We start from the raw sequence: 13,608 nt of genomic DNA, 5'->3' as shown, positions 1-13,608 counted from the left end.
TTTGATTCTATTTGCCTCATTGCAGTTTACTCTTTGTTCTATCATGTAAAGCACTTTGTAAGTTTGTTCTGTAAAGTGTTGCATAAATAAATGTTATTATTTTTTCTTTTATTATTGTCTATTTTTCATTATTGTCTTCTGTCTTACATTTATGAAGCCGGTTTGCACAATGCTACACAAACACGCCACTCACGACGCAATTAGTGCTCATACATTAGTAATATCTGTTTGCACGAGACAAACATCTGATCGTGATGCGCGCGGCATCAGAGGGAGCGCACCCTGAATGACGTCAGGCGCGTTGCGTGCAGGAGTGAATGAGCAGCTGTGTGTACACATCAGAGTACAGCAGGGCCTACCGGGGAACTGCAGTCCCAGCAGCGATGGGAGGAAAATAACGACATTTTTTTATATACATCTTATCAGGTAGGTGTGCAGCATGCGGTGCTTTTATTTTGATATTCGCTCATTTATGTTGTTATATTTGTGCGAAAAAAAGGAGACGATGCTCCGTTTCCGCACTGTGCAGTGAGTCGGGCGTTGTGTTTATTCTGGTGAGGTGCGGATTTATTATAGTCATACTTCGTCTATATGCAATACACATATAAGTGATTATAAGTGATTTTTGATTATTATGTAGTTTATGTGTTCTGTGTTGTGAAGGTGCCGCGTTTATAGCATCGCATTAAAACCCATCATCAAATGAAAATGAGTCGTGACGCGCGAGCTGTGTATAAAAATGATTAATTATTCATGTCATCGATGAGGGACAGCAGGTGAGACACCTCTGAGAAACAAACGGTTATAACGTTTTAAGTCTTCACACAAAAGCGATAAACCTACTCTGGTGGTGAAATGTTCGCTGGTTAATGTTTGAACGCAGCTGGGAGGGTATAGAAAAATAAATAAAACCTCAGTCACGCCTTATTATGGCTTATAGAAACAGGTCGGTTATCAGTCAGTTACATTTCACCACTGAACAGCTAAAGAAAGAGGTGACTCAAGCTTACCAAGTGGAGAAGAACTGTGCTTAATTACGACAAATTTTGCTTTGTAATTTTAATTTCATGCCACTTAATATGTCTCCAGTATATTTATGTTACAGCTTCCTCTACTAGTTACTTTGCAGATTTAATTTATTAATAAAAAATAATGAACACAATGAGGTTAAAGGGAGGGTTCCCTCCATAGTATAAAAACACCTATTTTTCCTTTTACCTAGTGCTATTTATCAGTCTAGATTGCTTTGGTGTGAGTTGCTGAATGTTGGCGATATCGGCGGTAAAGATCTCTGGTTTCTTTCTAATATAATGGAACTAAATGGCACTCAGCTTGTGGTGCTCAGAGCGCCAAAAAGTACATTCAAAAAACTAAACAGCAGGGTCTGTTTCCAAAAATCATGACCCAGTTTCTCGAGATAATCCACAGACTCTGTAGCGAGCAGTTTCATGTAGGGTCTATTTTCTTTATACCGAACTAAACCATGATGATGGGAATCCAAGCAGACGAATCCCACATGCAGAGTGGAAAACACAAAATTGTCAAAAAAAACTGGACAGAAATGCCAGAAAATAGTCATTGTTTTCCATGTGTTTCACTCAAAAAAATTTTTTTTAAACATTTAAACATTTGATGCAACTAATCTTTCTCACTGTAAAAAAAAGACAATTTTTGTTTTATGTCATACTAAACATTTGGGTAAAATAAAAATGTCCTTCAATTTTGGTTATTAACAAATTAGTATAAAAAATTAATTCCAATTGGCATCACAAAAAGTCTTGAAAAGTCTTAAATCTAACTTGTCTGCAGGAATCCTGATCACTGCACAGAAGGAAGTGTGCATCTACTGCTAGCTCACCTAGCACCACTGAGCTAATGTTCCAGCTCAGCCGAGGAGGACCACATTAACGTTAACATCTCAAGCCTCTTTTCCATGAGTAGATGCACGCTTCCTTCTGACAGATACGATTGGCTGAATGCCACCTAGTTCCATTATTTTGGAGAGGATGCAGACATCTCGGCAACTCACAGCGAAACAATTTAAATTGATAAATAGCTCTAAATTAAGTCTCGAGCGCCCCCTGGTGTCTGGCTGCAGTATAGGTCGTAAAACCCGCCCCTCCATGTTAGTGAATGGGACATAAGCCAAATTAAAAACTCAAAGTACACGCCAAATACATTTTTCCTAAAGATGGTTTCTGTCACCGAAGGTAGTTCTCATCACCCTCATGTTTGTTCAAGTGATCGTTTTTATGATACGTTTGGTTTAAATGAGCTATTCAATTCTACAAAAAGAGGATGCATTCAATGTGACTGATCGCTGCTGCACAGATTTCAGCTCCGAATAATGTCACCAACGCAAGATGGCAGCGGCCGTATCCGGGATATTTTAGCTTCACGTAAGCATTGCGAGGGGAAGTGGGGACGCGTTACCCATCTTTATAAACAGTCTACGCTCTTTATCAACTTCATATTCTCTACTGCATGTTTACACGCAGAGAACTTAGCTGCACTTAATTTAAAAAACAAATCAAAAAGCGTTGTACTGACTTTTGTTTGCTAAAACATAAGAAACATATATTTTTTTAAAGAAATCTCGCCACTGCTCCCAAGCCCTACACATAGGGTGTGTCCATAAATACAATCTGACGCTCCACACTAATATGACAGAGCGCTCTATTTCTACACAAATTCACAAAGCTCAAGTGCTTTGTCTTCCCGTACGGCGTGCTCAGAGTACGTTCTGCTGCTCAGAGAGTGAGGTGCTCTGAATAACTGAATGATAAATTCAAACAGCGCTCAAAATCTACAAACAGTCCAGCGCGCTCTGGCACTCAGAGTGAGCATTTCTGAATGCACCCATATTATTCCTCAGCGCTCTGGTAACCAAGGTGCTCTGCTGTCTTCACAGGTAATCTCACAAAATGGAGGGAGGAAATTTGTGAGTACCTCACACAGTTTCACACCGATCACTGAGTTCATACTGTGCATATTAGGAAAGCACAACTCACAACACCTGTGCAACGTTTGTGTCATTGCAGCGGCTACTCCCAAGACTATCTAGACCGCTTCATCCAAAGCCAAGACTCATCTGTGGTGAACAAGTTCCAGCAGAAGTACTGGAAAACCAAACAGACGCTGATCAAGGTCACGGGGAAGAAAGAGGACGAACATGTGGTGGCGTCAGATGCAGATCTGGACGGCAAGCTGGAGGTGAGGCGGACCATGAAAACTGCTGGAGTTTTAAGCGACTTCGGGAAAAGAAAGTCAGGCCGCAGTCGCATCCCAGAAACATTAAGAAACAGTGGAGATACTCTCCCTCAGGCCGACTCTGCAGTGACTAAAATGGCTTTTTGATTCACACGATGCCAAGTATTTGCTTGAGGCTTAAAACGTACATTAGGCTGTCTCTCCTACCCCCATCATCTATGCCTCCATTTCAGGAGTGAAGTGAATTTAATGGCTTAAATCGATACTTCATAAAAGCTGGAACATCCAGCGTTAATTCAGGCCAGGTCCTGGATAAGCATCGTGATGAACTGGAGATCTACAAACCAGATCAGAGCTCAACTTTTAAAGCTCAGTGTTGCATCACGTCCATTATGTAGATATAACATCTTAAAATCAATAAAGTATCATAGACTTTAGTGGATATATGGTATTTATATACTTGATAAATAGGCATATTTCAGCAGTGTATTACACACTTAACTGAGAGTAACTTTCACAATGATCAGGTGTTTACCACAACTTTCTTCTGCAGGTCTTCCACTCCATCCAGAGAACATGCATGGAGCTGCTAAAGGTCATCGAGCAGTACCAGAGGAGGATCTGCTGTAAGTAATGTGGTTGAAACATAAACTCCAAATTAACAAAAAATATGAACTGTCCACAGAGTTCACAAAGTGGAGATCATGCCAGTTCATATTCAGGAAAATACTCTAAAAAGGCTCTTCAAAGCATTTCTCCCAGCTGAAAATAACTCAAAAAACACCCAGCTGGGAGCCTTTCAGAGCACTTTGGAGACACAGAATTTTTTCAGCTGGTTTTGCGTCTGGTTGAAATGATACTGAATATTTGCGAAAGTAAACATTCTTCCTCTCGAAAGGGGAGAAAGGACGGACCTGCCGGTCTGTGCTGATTCACGAGAGGAAACATAATATACAAACACTATATTAAAATATTGCTCCTCCACTGTTGTTGTTCAGCACTTGTACATGTAGAATGTGACAGTTTTTCTTTGCAGCATTGGTCCCTGCTCCACTGTGATTGAATGGCCAAAGTAAAAGTGACGAAAAGTTCAACATTCTTTATCTCTGGGCGCTCAGAAAAAAACACCCAGAAGGCAGCGCTCAGCGCACACTGTCTTTGCCAAACAGAGCAGAGATCCTCACATTCTGCAGGGAAGACACAGTGCTGCTTCGCCAGGAGCTCATGAGTGCTATCCTAATGCACAGCCAGCACCTCTCAACGAGGCAGAGCCGCGAAAGCATTTCACAGCCCTGTCTGGGAGTTTGGTTAAAGAACTTAGGATTGGATATTAGCAAGTTAGGGATGTGTCAGTATCCAAAAACTGTGTATATGAGATGTATTTATTCCTGCAAAAGGTATCCATTTATTTATTGAGATACAAGGGTGAATATTAAGGCGCAATACTGTCTGAAATACTTCAATTAAAGACTTCATCTCTACTGTGAAGTTCTTTCTCAGGAGGAGAATGAGCTGGGCCGTTTCCTGCGCTCTCAGGGCTCGCAGGATAAAACCAGAGCTGGAAAGATCATGCAGGCGACCGGGAAAGCGCTCTGCTTCTCCTCCCAACAGAGGTAGGCAACATACCAAAAAAAACGTCTGTGTATGTTTGACAGATGTATGGTACGTCCTTATGAAACACGCAGATAATTTACATGAAAGTTACAGCCTCACTAGAAGATGCAATGCAATGCACTGCCAATGCCATGCCTGACATTAATTTAGTGATTTATTCAAAATTATCCGACATCACAGGTCAGTAAAAATCAGCATTGTGCAGTGGTAAATTGAAATGTTATCATGCTGTGCTGAGATCTAATCTTGTAAAAAAAAACTTGAATAAATACAGCTGTTTGAAAAAAAAGTTGTTGATATTTTACAGCCATATAAAACAAATATTAGAAAATGAATTTCATATATATATATTATATATATATATATATATATATAGTAAAAATATCTTTGAGGCATGTTTTTGTATAAGGTCCTTTTCATATGTTTCCCTTATATAGTAAAAATATCTTTGAGGCATGTTTTTGTAAAAGGTCCTTTTCATATTTCTCTTTTTTGGTTTAGAGATCAATTTATTTCTTTATTTATAGAGATGAACACAAAATAGTTGGTTGAACGGATTTTTCTGGGAGACTTTGACTGACGTGTTTTGCTTTTGTAAGACACTTTCGAGTGTTATCACTGCTGGAGATGGAGCCTTTTCCTCTGTGACTTTAAATTATTCAGCAGACTGTCTCATGCACTGTAAAGGTCAAAAGAGGTTTTAATGCCAGAACTCACAACAGTCTAATGTCTAAAACTAATCTGATAATGATAATGTCAAACTTGCAGCACTTTAATACTTAATTTATCTCTGCATCCTACAGATTGGCTCTGAGGAGCCCTCTGTGCCGTCTGTACCAGGAGGTTGAAACATTTCGCTACCGAGCGATCTCAGACACGTGGCTCACGGTGAATCGAATGGAGCAGTCGAGGACTGAATACCGCGGGGCGCTGCTCTGGATGAAGGACGTATCTCAGGAGCTGGATCCAGATACTCATAAACAGATGGAAAAATTTCGCAAGGTTTGTCCGTCACACAGAACAGAAGGCCGAATCAAAACGTCAGACAAAGTGAGCACAGGTGAAACATAACTAGTCCCTGCATTAAATGCAGTTTTGCCTTTTAGACTCCGACAGTGTTATTATCTGGTAATATTTGCATTAATGCTTTTCCTACAAGGACTAGTCAATGTGTCTTTTGTGAAAACTTGCAAAAATTTCAATTGTTGGCTTGGAGAATCTTAGTAATGAGTCCAAATACCCATAAATAAGTTTCAGCAGCTCCACTTTCTTTGTCTCAAAGTATATAGTTTTTTTTAATCGTTTTTTGGTTAGAAATGAGGTCTTTGATCAACACAAGCTTAAGATACTTCCATGTTTCTACGACATAAAGTACTTCAGCAAATATAGATGCTAAATGAGACTACATCAGTTTGACAGCTTTTATTTGTTGGCTATTGCTCAGCTTGCTGTCAGTGCTCTCCAGATATAAAAACGTGAATAATTTTAGAGAGCCGCCAAAACTGTGAGAGACATTATCTTTTCCATTAAATGTTTAGTCTAAAAATGTCAGAAAACAGCCAAAATTGTCTATTAGAGTCAGACAGAGAAAGCTTCATATATCTTGTTTAGTACCAAAAGATAGTCAGTTATCAAGTTATTCAAATATCATCAGCTAACTGAGTTACTGACTAGGAGTTTTAGCCCTCATTTGCTGCAACACCTGAGGCCACACAAACAGCACAAACGGTTAAAATATTACGCCACTAGAGGGCAGAACACACCATTACATGTGGGTTCACTGGTTCAAACTACATCGTTGAGATCAAGAACCCAGCGTGCTCTTTTCTGCTTACACTTGCACAAACATGAACTCCAGAGTTTGTGTTTTCACTGTTCAGACCCGTGTGATACACAATGCTGGTCGCTTATCTTCAGTTGGGGCATTTTCTTATCCTTTATGTATCTCAGGTTCAGGCCCAGGTGCGCACAACCAAAACAAGCTTCGACAAACTGAAGAATGATGTCTGCCAGAAAGTCGACCTGCTGGGAGCCAGCCGCTGCAACCTCCTCTCTCACGTGTTAACCACGTACCAGGTAAACCACAAACCCCAGCTGTTTGCATACACTCCACTGACCCTAAACGGGGAGTTTTCAGTGGCTTCGCCACATGTGGTTAAAGCCGGGAAGGAAGACAAACATGACGGGAACAAAGAGATTTAACGGTCGGACCACTCGAAGAGACGAGAGAAACAAATGCTTTTGTTTGACTCTGTTTCAGACGACACTTTTGCACTTCTGGGAGAAGACGTCCCACACGATGGCGGCCATTCACGAGAGCTTCAAGGGCTGTCAGCATTACGAGTTCTCCACACTAAAGGTCAGAGAGCATCTTCACCTGCACAAACTAGATCTGAACTCTGCCAAAGTAGTTCTTCGTCTCAAGAATCAGCCACAAACTATAATCAGTGATTCTGTTATTATTCTTTCAGACCTTACAAGGCCCCATGGACAAGCTGGCAAAGAAGAAAGGGAAGAAGAAACTTAAAGCAGAGGCAGAAGACGGGAAAAAAGCCAAGACCACAGACGGCCAGTGAGTTATCTCGTCTCGATCTGTACTCATGCAGGTAGACCAAACACGTGCGTGCCAACGGTGCAAACTGAGAATATGTTTATTAACACATCAGTATGGACTGAACATAAACACAGCGTTTCTACACACCTGTTGCTTTACGAATCCCTTAAATGTTATAAACTGATCTTCTGTCTCATATTTACAGACTCATCTCACTAGTAACTGAAAACACCAGCGATAAGACCACAGAAGGTAAAAGACAATGCTACTGTGTGTAACTACAATCTGTTTTTATACGATTGAAATTATTGAATAATTTACTTACTTGCTGCAAACCAACTATAATTATAACAACATCATCTGCTGGATGCTGTCCTGATGAACTGATAATTCATAAAATGTATAAGAATAGGGACAAATTTCAGACTTCAAGTCCGACACTTGCTTGTTTTGAATATTCAACAATCCAAAATCCAAAAGTTTACCAGCGTAGACGACAAAGAATACAAGCAAATTTTACAGGAATACTTCTCCCACAGGTACTTTGAATTTGAAAGATCAAAATTAAATAAACTAATAAAACAATTAAATAAACACTAAATATAACTACATGTAACTTCAAATAACCTGCAGGGTACGTAAGGTTACATGTAGCTATATTTAACGTTTATTGTGATTTTTTCAAACTTTATTGTCTGGCTGATGGTGCAAAAAACATCAGGTGATCATCAGTCTCAGCCGTCATCTGATTCGATGATTAAACATTGAGGCAGTTGCTGTGGTTATAACGACCGAAACAGCTTCTTTTTCGCTAAATAAATACGTCAGCAGAAAATGGGACAATGTGTGGAAGTTCCTCTCTTTGTTTATAAAAACGTTAACGTCCTGAATAGATCCTTTGATAGCAAACCATAGACTTGCTGTCGGCTTCTCGAAGCTATTTTACCTGACACCCAAAAAAACTCTACTGCGGCTGAATGAAACCATGTTTCTTTTCCCTAAAGCTTATCCGACCTAGCAACAGTAACTATGGGGGACGGGACTTAGGAAGGGTCAGTTCATCAAGAATTCCCTCTATTTTTGGATCCTTCGTTTCCTGTGGAGGCATGTGGGAAAAAGCTTTTCATGAATCCAAAGTTGATATGCAAATGAAATATATCTGGGTAAAGTAACTTTTTAAAAATTGGAGCGGCTGAATCTTTAGCATTTAACCTTTAGAACAACTTAAAAATGATCATGCCAGTTGACTTATTGTTTATTAAGAAACATCAAGAATCCTTAAACACCTGCGTCTCCCATTTACACAAGCAAAGCAATGCAGAGTAGCCTGAAAACCAGTAACATTACTTTAATGTTTCTGTATAATTAGAGTTGGAGGTAGAGAAGGACAGCATGGCGTTACTGAACGAGATCCTGGGCAGTATGTCTGTGGATGAGGGGGACTTCTCCCGAGAGTGGACGGAGGTGTTTGGAGACACCGAGGAGGGAGCGAGCGCAAGTCGACCAGCAGAGGCCCAGATAAAGGAAAACTCCTTCTTTCTACCATCTCAGCTGCTGGACCAGAGTCTGAATAATCTGCAGTCTTCCCTCTCAGGTCAGAACATACTAGTCTGTGCGTGCATGTGTGAGCCAGCATAAGCGGTACAACTGTCCAAAAACCTCTTTAGTCAACAAAAGATTAAGGTTTCTGTATCAAAATGAGACCACTAGAGGTTTCCACCTTCCTCTTCTAGCTAAAACCTCTATATTAGCCATCATTATCCTAATTTAATTAAGTTCTTAGTGACATAAACATGCCTGAAAAACTAAATAAGTTACATTGTTTTTCCATGAATGAGTGCATTAAACATAAAAAAAGCTGCTTTTCCGCATTGTAGCTAAATATTTCCACACGGGGAGAAAAGTGGCTTTAAGAGTGATTTATCAAACCCACGTCTGTCAATGTAATACAAGGAGGCTATAATAACATAGCAATTAGATTTGCTTACCCGTCGGTAATTGCCAACTACTTTCCATTTCATCCAGGCCTGGGCACTGGCTGCTAGCACCTCGTCTGGTTTTGCTGATTCGGTTTTGTCTGTTTCCAGCTCTGAGGGTTTGAGCAGACTAACTATGAATCTGAAAAAAACTTACAGCATGTGCGTATTTCCTGAGTGAAATTATGAAGCGGACATTTTTTTGCAGAAAAGGTCTTTTCAGATTGAGTTAATCAGGTAGTGGTTTTATAAGCTATAATTGCTGCACGTCACAGTGTAGTGTTGATAAGGAAAGTGCAAGAAGTTTAGAGCTTTGTCAACTCAAGCACAAGGAAAAGGTTTAGATTAAGCATATGGTCAATGTGACCCAAAGCAGCCAAGACAGCAATGAGTTTTGAAAAGAAAGCGGAGAGCCCAGCTGGTCAACGAAGCAGACTTGGGCCTGATCAAACTTTTCTTTTTTTGAAAGCTTTCGAAAACCTGTTACAATTTAATTGATATTGCAGCTTGAAGTCTAATCTATAGTACCAAAGAGCAGAAACAATATGTCATCCCACGAACTGTCAACAGAATTCAATCACAACTCGAGAAAGCACAGAACTTGGTAAAAGTCTAAAACGATTTTAAAGCACCGAATGGAGCCAGTTCGAGCCGTAGTCAGTCTGTATGTGCAGGTCGGAGCGCGCACAGGCAGGGGCTGACTCGTAAGTGCAAAATAACTTTTGACAGCATGTAAGGAAAAACATGCTGTAAAACTTCTTTAGTGCTTTGAAATCTACCTCTCTGCTCTCACAGCTCGTCTTACACTTACTGATTTATACTTAAGATAATTTTGCTGTAAAAAAAAATCCATATGGAAAGAGGAAAGAGTGCTGCAGGTTTTCAAGAGATGTCTATGAAACTAGTCTGGATGACTGTATGGGCTGTAAGGACCATGTTGAACAAGTCGATCTGGAGGACTCAAGGACCAGAGGTTTCTGGCTGTTATCAGAAGATCACAGAAAGAACAGCGTAGGTGCAGCACCTTTCAGATTTTGGTGATATGGTGGTCAAAGAAGTCACTCTTGAAGGAAGCAGAGACTTACGCCTCAGCATCACTGCCTGCACGAGCAGTGTGTGACAGCCATTCAAGTGAACCGCTGTGGCTTCATGCTTGCAGTATTCACACAAGGCGGGTGTCTGTTAAACAAATTGTGCAAATTGAAATTGCAAATATAAAATAGGCCAATGGTAACACGTCATTTTTGAAAAAAAAAAAACATTTATTGCAAAAAAGGTTTTACTTTCGCATAAGGTGGTATTTCAGGCTATTTGAAAAAGTGCGATGACACTTTCTTCGCCTGTATAGGTCACATGATGCTATGGCTATGTGCTTGTCAGTAGGAACTGGCTGCCTCATGATGCAGCAGGAGCTGCAAGAGGAGCTATTGCATCACATAACTCTTTAAAATTTGAGCGGATCATTCAGTTTTGAATCCACAATTCCTCTGTGAAATCGTGGACTATCACCTCCCAGAAATCCCTCATACGTGACCGCTCCCACATTCTGTTGGAAATATTGACAGCTGCATGTCACCCTCTCTCTCTCCCCCTTCATATTAAGCTCTCCTATTAATAATAAAGGAAAAAGGCCAAATAATGGTACAAAAAAAGCCTAATGTCAACAACTGAAGGGATGCTATTCACAGAAATGTTGTTGTCAGAGGGCTTTTATTTTGAAATGGAAACAGCAAAGGCTGAATTAAACACATATATTTGTATTTTTAATGTCTTTAACAGATAAAGACTTTAAAACTGAAGTGAAAGGTGGTAAAATATCAATATGATTATCAAAACACTGCTTTCACAGTCTATTTTTGCTGAAATCCAAGAACGTTGAGTGAAAAAATAGGCAAGACTCTGAATGTCTAAATGTTTCGCAGTCGAGCCGCGCCAGATTAGTGCTGCTAACACGGGCAGTGTGGCTGCTACATCACGTTAACATGGGCACCGACCAAAAAAAAAAAAACAACAAAAAAAACCCAAGAGTTGTCCAGATTTAATACATCCCCTCTAGGGGTGAAAGGGCACTCAAAAAATTTTTTAAAAATAAATAAAATTGGTTTAAGTCCCAAAGCTACAGACCTCAATTTAACCTAAAGACTGAAGGCCAAAACAGCCAAATCCCGAAGGGAATCTATTTCCAAGAGTCAAAGAACGTGACTGATCGTAACCATACGGCCGAAACAGCCAGATCGAAAGTAAAATGGCTCAAGAACAAGAATGTAAAAGAACGTTACGGAGGAAAATCCTCAAATCCTCATGAATCAAGAATATGCAGATGCATCCAATAACACCTGAAGCTGCAGTCGCACTCAAAGCTTTTAAACTAAAACATCTGAAAATGTTTCAAAAGGATTTTTTCATTAAATTCATTCAAAATTTCTGCTTCAACATCAGGATGTGCACAAAATGTCAATAAGGGAAGTAGAATAAAGGTAACACTAGTATAGGATGCTTGAGCTGAAAATAATGCCCTAAAAACATCCAAAGGATTCAAAAGGCTGTCTGCTCTCTCGAGCCTGCTGGACTCACTTGTTTGTATTTGGGGCTCAGATTGTTTGTTACAACAGACAAAATCAACACCACATTCCTGTGTTCTTCCCGGTGGCACTCAGTGTGGATACAAACTGTACTTTCTGGATACACAAAACGATAAAACAAAATAAACTTGCATGAAACAAGACCTCAAAATTGTAATTGTAACTTCTGGCCTGTTTCTAATAATCCTCTAATAATGTCAGATGTGATTTTTCCGTGATGAATGTTTTGATTGTTGCCGTTTGTTTGTCTGTTACACAATATTCTTCCACATCAGCAGTGTGTGAGAAGAGCACTGTGATTTATTTGTTGGATCAAGCTTTGGCACGTTAAGCGTCCCCTGTTGATTAATCTAAAAATCTGCCTTTTCAGATCGGGCCGGGATCATACCGCAGCCCGTCGCTGAGGCAACAGAGCACTCATCTGGAGCCAATCAGAACCTCTCTAAGCCAGCGGTGAAAGGTAGGAGCGGGCCAAATGAGTAAAACAGATGAAAAGACATGAAAGAAAAAGACTTATTCAGTGAGACGTGTCCAACTGAAACCTGTGTTTATGAGAACTTTAACAACTCAGGGGATGTTTCCATTCATAATTTTGTGTTTTAGCCAGATTTAGTCTTTGACGTGACGAAAGGAGGTGTTGAAATTTTCAGCAGTGTGCCTGATTGACCCTCTTAACTCATCTCACAGAGAAAGCAGAGACGTCCAAAGACCTCTCAGCCTGGTTCAACCTGTTTGCCGACTTGGACCCCCTCTCCAATCCCGACGCGGTCGGCAAAAACGACTCGGAGCACGAGCTTCACAACGCATAGTTCTTCCTCAGAGTCATGGTGATCTGAAGTGTTGTTGGTGGGTACAGCAGAACAAAGCCGCCAACGTGAGCGGAAAAAAATCTGATCTTCCACACACACAGTTATTAAGTGTACAGCTGAAAAAAATCATTTCGATAATAAATCAATCAATAAAAGGAAAAAACAACCAGCACTTCATAGTATTAATACATTAATAAATGGTAAAATGATATTTAATTTAACATTTGTTCAGAGTTATTTTACTTTAACAATGGTAATATTGTTTAATAATGATTATTAATGCATTAATCTATGCTAGTTAAGCTGTGCGTTTTGGCACCCATTGGAACATTTTGCATTCTATATTAACTATTTGTTAATGATTAATAATTAACATTATATAAATAGCTAATAACTGCAACTGATGATAATAATATCTTGTTAAATGGTTAATAAATACTGTGTTGTGCATCTATAAATATTGCAACTTTAAAATGGCCACCCAAAAAATATTCATAGATACCAATTATCATAAGCCAGTCATTAACCTTTAACAAATTCTTAATTTAGTATATGAAATTTATGTATGCAACAGTAAACCCTCTCAAATACCAATTTGATTAGAAAATAATATAAAATAATTTGGAAAAAGTTTAATCTTCATCTAATATATAAAAGAATTAACCCACTTGTGCCAAAAGATTTTTAGTATAATAAAGAAAAATATTTGTTTTGATTGGTCTGAAGTCTTGAAATTCGCAACGAATGTACTGAGGGGGAAGTACCCAACAGTATGACGATTAGAAATGTTTCACATGAAAAATCACTTTTATGAAAAATCATTTTTATCATCATTCGTTAAAGTCAGGGTTAGCACATATATT

The 13,608-nt window shown here is 39.4% G+C and overlaps 1 protein-coding gene across 1 annotated transcript; it reads left to right on the top strand.

The window, feature by feature from the left end:
- Positions 1 to 368: 368 nt before the first annotated feature.
- On the top strand, positions 369 to 12,832 carry ica1 (islet cell autoantigen 1). The gene is made up of 13 exons (XM_042490673.1): positions 369 to 426; positions 2,912 to 2,941; positions 3,042 to 3,213; positions 3,764 to 3,836; positions 4,700 to 4,823; positions 5,628 to 5,826; positions 6,775 to 6,900; positions 7,085 to 7,183; positions 7,296 to 7,396; positions 7,584 to 7,630; positions 8,748 to 8,972; positions 12,307 to 12,396; positions 12,624 to 12,832. Exons 2-13 carry the CDS (start codon positions 2,925 to 2,927, stop codon positions 12,743 to 12,745), a joined length of 1,395 nt encoding a protein of 464 aa, XP_042346607.1. The 5' UTR covers positions 369 to 426; positions 2,912 to 2,924; the 3' UTR covers positions 12,746 to 12,832.
- Positions 12,833 to 13,608: the final 776 nt, after the last annotated feature.

Source organism: Plectropomus leopardus, chromosome 7 (assembly GCF_008729295.1).
Source record: "Plectropomus leopardus isolate mb chromosome 7, YSFRI_Pleo_2.0, whole genome shotgun sequence".
Lineage (NCBI taxonomy): Eukaryota > Metazoa > Chordata > Actinopteri > Perciformes > Serranidae > Plectropomus > Plectropomus leopardus.
This window is presented reverse-complemented; position numbering and strand designations above follow the sequence as displayed.

What these genes read in the sequence shown, in the direction of transcription:
- ica1 (XM_042490673.1), top strand. An exon ending in GTACCAGAGGAGGATCTGCT is followed by an intron (nt 3,837 to 4,699) that starts GTAAGTAATGTG and finishes TCTACTGTGAAG; the next exon opens with TTCTTTCTCAGGAGGAGAAT. An exon ending in ACGTGTTAACCACGTACCAG is followed by an intron (nt 6,901 to 7,084) that starts GTAAACCACAAA and finishes ACTCTGTTTCAG; the next exon opens with ACGACACTTTTGCACTTCTG.